Below are 5,929 nucleotides of genomic sequence, written 5' to 3'. Positions count from 1 at the left end.
AAATAATATTTTTTAAACTATATATACAACTATATAATCTAACAAATATAGATATAAATCGTAATCTTGATATCTTAAAAACTTATTTATTTATTATTAACATCTTATTCAAACATATACAAGTATGTCGTGATACTGGTACACTATCTGATAGCAGGCTTTATAGAAATCTATATTATTAAATATATATTATTTGGTACAGTTAAGATATGATTAAAATGCATTGTATAAATTGCACAGTTTTATTTTATTTCAACATAAAACATGCACACTGTATTCTAAAATATATACATATTTTTTAATTGATAATGTAACTACTTATATATAGTGATTACCTAATGATGATCCTCTTTATAAAAACGTAAACCGCAATAACCACAGCTATGGTTGCCTGGTTTATCCTAGAAAAAGAATAAAACAAATATGATTTTTTTTTTAAATAGATTCAATATGTTATTTATTATATTTGTATAGTACTATTTATAAATTAAATCTTTTCAACAATGAATATTGACTAACATATGCTTGAATATAAATAGTCTATGTGTATATTGACATATATTTTACCAGATTTATATACACTTTAGGATGTCCAAGTGGGCCTCCACCACCATCGCAAGCTACTATTCTTTCTTTTTTAGGAGATGGTGGCACTTCATTTATCAATTTAATCGCCCAATTTTCATTAACTTCTTTTGGCCTGTCCACGAATCTTACCAATCGATAGTCATCTTTTTCGAATACCTGATAAAATCGATATAATTTTGATTTAAGAAAAAAAAAAAAAAATTATTGAAAGGGTTAAACCCTTTTTCTTCAAATAATGAGCGTGAATAAAGGATAGCTCACCTGACCAGTGTGAGTTACTTGAGTGTCACCTTCGTTCACAGTTGCATACATACGTTGCGTTATCGTATTTAATGCGGACGTATTTTTTCTGTACAATTTGCTAAAAGGGGTACATAACTCCCTCACTCTTTTGGTCGCCATACTTGACGATTGTTGACGATTGATCTTCCATAGATATAGGCCTAGTTTACACCGATATACTTTAATACGTACTAAGTACTATACTGGCCAATCATAGCCTTTCCTATACAACTATATAATCTAACAAATATAGATATAAATCGTAATCTTGATATCTTAAAAACTTATTTATTTATTATTAACATCTTATTCAAACATATACAAGTATGTCGTGATACTGGTACACTATCTGATAGCAGGCTTTATAGAAATCTATATTATTAAATATATATTATTTGGTACAGTTAAGATATGATTAAAATGCATTGTATAAATTGCACAGTTTTATTTTATTTCAACATAAAACATGCACACTGTATTCTAAAATATATACATATTTTTTAATTGATAATGTAACTACTTATATATAGTGATTACCTAATGATGATCCTCTTTATAAAAACGTAAACCGCAATAACCACAGCTATGGTTGCCTGGTTTATCCTAGAAAAAGAATAAAACAAATATGATTTTTTTTTTAAATAGATTCAATATGTTATTTATTATATTTGTATAGTACTATTTATAAATTAAATCTTTTCAACAATGAATATTGACTAACATATGCTTGAATATAAATAGTCTATGTGTATATTGACATATATTTTACCAGATTTATATACACTTTAGGATGTCCAAGTGGGCCTCCACCACCATCGCAAGCTACTATTCTTTCTTTTTTAGGAGATGGTGGCACTTCATTTATCAATTTAATCGCCCAATTTTCATTAACTTCTTTTGGCCTGTCCACGAATCTTACCAATCGATAGTCATCTTTTTCGAATACCTGATAAAATCGATATAATTTTGATTTAAGAAAAAAAAAAAAAAATTATTGAAAGGGTTAAACCCTTTTTCTTCAAATAATGAGCGTGAATAAAGGATAGCTCACCTGACCAGTGTGAGTTACTTGAGTGTCACCTTCGTTCACAGTTGCATACATACGTTGCGTTATCGTATTTAATGCGGACGTATTTTTTCTGTACAATTTGCTAAAAGGGGTACATAACTCCCTCACTCTTTTGGTCGCCATACTTGACGATTGTTGACGATTGATCTTCCATAGATATAGGCCTAGTTTACACCGATATACTTTAATACGTACTAAGTACTATACTGGCCAATCATAGCCTTTCCTCTAAAGAATGGAATGGCTATGATTGGCCAGTGTAGTACTTAATATGTATTAAAGTATATATCGGTGTAAACTAGGTCAAAGTCATAGATGTGAAACTAAAGCTGCATTTGCTTTGATGCTGTACATACATACCATAAGTACTGAAAGTATTTGATCAACTAATCGAGGCAAAGATTTCTTTATCCTGATTGGTGAATTAATTGCTTGCAGCACTTGTAGTTTCATACAAACGCAGCCTAAATTTGCAATGAGAAGGGATAATAGCAAATCTTACTAACTTCGATGTGCTTCGGACAATTCCGTCAACATGGTTCTACACACGAAGTTTATTCAACTACAAATGTGTAGAACATGTTACCCACACAAGCGCAAGTATATGCAAATCGAAATCAGTAACGTTTCCATTCATTTCCCTTATGACTAACAATAAATTCTTGACCTTCCCCTCCCTCTTCTCTTACTTTTAACATACAGGGTGTCTATAAAATCTGTCCCTACCCCCTATATTTTTGCCTTTTCAAACGATATACTATAATATATATGGGGGGTTCTATTTGAAATTTTTGAGTTGGGGCACCCTCTTGGGGAGACAAGTCCTCCAACCCTTAAAAAAGTAGCCTTTTGAAATGATCGAACATGTATTTCGCGGTTTTTCATAATTTTGAGCCATTTCCGAAATATAGGGGGTAGGAACAGACTTTATATACACCCTGTATAGTCAGTGTGTTATATATTAATGTCTTTTACATATTTATGCGTAAAATTTTTTTATTAATATTATATATATGTGTGTGTGTGTGTGTATAATTTAATATAATCCTTTCTTTTTTCTTGTGTTTTTTTTAATCTATGGTTTTTAATACTGATAATTTTTACTTGTAGAACAAATATTTGTCTGATTCAATTGCGTTTCGTTACATTACAAAGAAAAAAAAAGCATCTTTGGGGATTTATACTTAAAAATGCAATATGTCGAACCATAAACAAGATTTCGCATGCGATATTAGACCTTTATTCCCTTTTCGCATATACACACGTAAAAAAAATAAAAAAGAATTATCGCATTAAATGTGAATACCAAGTTTTTATCAGATATCCTATATGTAAAAATTTTCACAGAGAACGAAACACACACACACATAATTTGGGCTCGCTGTACGAAAATGATATTGGGTCATAAAAGAGCGATTTAGGGCGCGATTACGCACGGAAATCTCAATAAAGATATCGATTTTCTCTCTCTCTTTTTCTCTCTTGACGTATCAATGTGGGATAAGTAGATAAATAGCTGTTCTTCTCAGTGCCGGATTTAAGTTCACGCAATTCCGAGTTGTATACATATCTATATAGTAAATTATTTAAAAAAATTAGCAATTATATATCTAAGTCAAAAAGATTTTTTTCCCTCCACTTCAACGAGAAGAGAGAATAGTAAATATAAAAAATATCTAAAATTTAAAATTATTAAAATTGTTTTTTATTTACTAACAAGATCTTGGATTTATCGAAAATAATCGATTGTTGATTATTAACAATATTAGCTAAAATCATATAAAAAAAATTATCACACTTTGATCGCTAATAATCATTTTACACTTTTTATTCACAGAATTTTTTTAAAGATAATACCTAAAGAAAGCTTGTCATGTAAAAAAAGTTGGACTATATATTTTTTATATGTAAATTTTGGGCCTGAGAATGCTTCTTTATCATTTCGATCTTCGCTGATTATACTTTTTGCGCGTAAGAGAGTTGGTAGGAAAACTTTCCGAATCGTACTCTTCACTCCACAATTCAAGGTCGCTCGATGATCCCTCGTCATCGCTCGTATACGAACGCAGGCGCACAGAAACGCTCTTCTAGGGGTGAGTCTACAAGGTGAAAGAGAGTATACGTATATGTATTAGCTGTGGATAGTCGCGAATGTGACGAATTGCTTTCCGAAGCTACTGACGCGATGTCTCTGTTGTGATTTATTGGAGGGTCAAGGAATAGCCCTTGCTCGCTAGCCTCTCATTCCAGTTGAACAGGAGAATAATGTAACGTCGCAAGAACGGGGTGAGTGTTGACGTACATTTATCTCGCTCTACCGTATGTCAGACTGATGATCTCTGTGTCTCTTGCGTTACATTTCCATTGTAAAGCGTTCGTGTGCTTCATTCTTACAATGACAACCTCGTCTGAATTAAGAAATTAAATATTAATAACTTAAATAATTAGATTTTTTTTATAAATTATAGTTTTATATTAAAACAGGACGTACACACTCAAAGAGAAAGATGTGTTAATGAAAGATGTTTATATATAAAATATATAAAGCAAACTACGGTTTCAAGGCTTCAAGTTGATAATATCGTTGCGATTAATTCTCGAGATCAATTGCGGCGAGATCGAACGACAGCTGTTTGACAGCCGCAATATATCGCTCGTTGACAGAAGATTTAAACGTAACGATGTGGATATAGATTCGCAATTAAGATGGATGTTCACGGTGCCGGAGTAGTCGCCGTTCTGGGCACAGTTGGAGCTGCTACCGGGGCGATCTCGGCAGTGATTGTCTACACCATTTGTGCGCGTCGCCGACGATTGCCGCTGCTTACTTCGGTCGGAGGACCACTTAACTGGCATGTATCTTTGTATTTTTTGGATGTGCGTTCATTCACTATGTTCGGATAAGACGCTAATTATCTTAAATTGTTTTGAAACATCACACGATAATGTTTGCTCTCGGTAAAATCTAAAAAATACAATTTATTGCATATAATTTTTAAAGATATAAATAAGGGTATAAAGGAATAAATAATGTAATAATGTAATTCTTTTATAGGTTTGAAAAGGATTTGCTGGATAGAGCCGAGGAGGCAGCCAGATCATCAAAGGATGTTTTGGTTGGTGTTGCGCTTTCGCGGGATAATAAAATCATCAGGCGTAGTGACAGTCACTCTGATGACGACGAATGGCAGTCCGATCATGTATTTGACAGCATTGCCAGCGATTCTCCTAGAAGAGGTCGGTGCACTGATGTCTTGCCTATTAAGAACAGAGAGATTAGATCGTCGAAGAAACAAACCGTGATGCTACTATTAAGAGAAATGAACTACTTTCCTCAAAAAAAAATTGAAGTAAACTTTGATAAAAGAATCGCGTCAGTTTAGCACGACATATAATGTAATGTTTAATCTCATCAAACAACATATAGTTAACAAAACTATTCTGTATTTTTGAAACTTTTAACATATAGCACATATAACGGTACTAAAAAAAGTTATAACAAAAATATGAATAAATAATAATATAGAAACGAATAGATAATGCATGGAACGGCATGGTATATATATTCTTGGAATATTTTGTTTAAAATCAAAACATTGGATCAACTGAAAAGAAGTACGTGGCGCTGTCATATTTCCTTATCCGTTACATATATATTCTTATCCGGATCTTTTTATAGTTATGCAGCATCTTTCGGAATCGGATGATATCCCTCCGTCTCCGATGAGTCCGCTCGCGCCACCTCTTCCGGAAGGTACAGTGGTCGCATCCGAGAAGCGCATGGTGATAGTTAGGCCGCCGCCGCGAAGTATAGACGGATCTCAATCACGATTAAATAGTGTCGAAATCATCGAGTCGACTCGACGACACAAGGTATATATATCGTATAATTTTATATTATATTTAATTTTACTATTATCCACATACACACGTTAATAACTAGCGCATCTATCATATAATTATATTTCTATGTATCTATATCTCTCTTCT

The 5,929-nt window shown here is 32.6% G+C and overlaps 3 protein-coding genes and 1 long non-coding RNA gene across 5 annotated transcripts in view; 1 reads left to right on the top strand and 3 right to left on the bottom strand.

The window, feature by feature from the left end:
* Positions 1–1,037, bottom strand: part of LOC115234929 (NADH dehydrogenase [ubiquinone] iron-sulfur protein 6, mitochondrial-like) — a 1,611-nt gene extending 574 nt beyond the window's left edge. Inside the window, exons 1-3 of one of the 2 annotated variants that reach the window (XM_029806348.1) lie at positions 850–1,037; positions 568–744; positions 336–401 (exon numbers count right to left, since the gene is read on the bottom strand). In XM_029806348.1, the coding sequence (XP_029662208.1) occupies positions 336–401; positions 568–744; positions 850–990 (384 nt within the window). In that variant the 5' untranslated portion in view covers positions 991–1,037. Of the gene's footprint in view, positions 1–67; positions 402–567; positions 745–849 lie in introns of those variants that run through there. The other variant, XM_029806346.1, reaches the window with a different exon arrangement.
* Positions 1,038–1,139: 102 nt separating this feature from the next.
* Positions 1,140–2,491, bottom strand: LOC115234927 (NADH dehydrogenase [ubiquinone] iron-sulfur protein 6, mitochondrial-like). The gene is made up of 4 exons (XM_029806344.1): positions 2,446–2,491; positions 1,922–2,103; positions 1,640–1,816; positions 1,140–1,473 (listed from the first exon to the last, which is right to left on the bottom strand). Exons 1-4 carry the CDS (start codon positions 2,474–2,476, stop codon positions 1,408–1,410), a joined length of 456 nt encoding a protein of 151 aa, XP_029662204.1. The 5' UTR covers positions 2,477–2,491; the 3' UTR covers positions 1,140–1,407.
* Positions 2,492–3,902: 1,411 nt separating this feature from the next.
* Positions 3,903–4,626, bottom strand: LOC115234871. The gene is made up of 3 exons (XR_003883958.1): positions 4,431–4,626; positions 4,122–4,347; positions 3,903–4,038 (listed from the first exon to the last, which is right to left on the bottom strand). It is a non-coding gene; the product is annotated as an uncharacterized LOC115234871 (long non-coding RNA).
* Positions 4,086–5,890, top strand: LOC115234868. The gene is made up of 4 exons (XM_029806226.1): positions 4,086–4,225; positions 4,633–4,791; positions 4,995–5,176; positions 5,619–5,890. Exons 2-4 carry the CDS (start codon positions 4,646–4,648, stop codon positions 5,873–5,875), a joined length of 585 nt encoding a protein of 194 aa, XP_029662086.1. The 5' UTR covers positions 4,086–4,225; positions 4,633–4,645; the 3' UTR covers positions 5,876–5,890.
* Positions 5,891–5,929: the final 39 nt, after the last annotated feature.

This window comes from Formica exsecta, unplaced genomic scaffold, assembly GCF_003651465.1.
Source record: "Formica exsecta isolate Colony F162 unplaced genomic scaffold, ASM365146v1 scaffold21, whole genome shotgun sequence".
Classification (NCBI taxonomy): domain Eukaryota; kingdom Metazoa; phylum Arthropoda; class Insecta; order Hymenoptera; family Formicidae; genus Formica; species Formica exsecta.
Note: the sequence above shows the minus strand (reverse complement) of the source record. Positions and strands in the feature narration are given on the sequence as shown.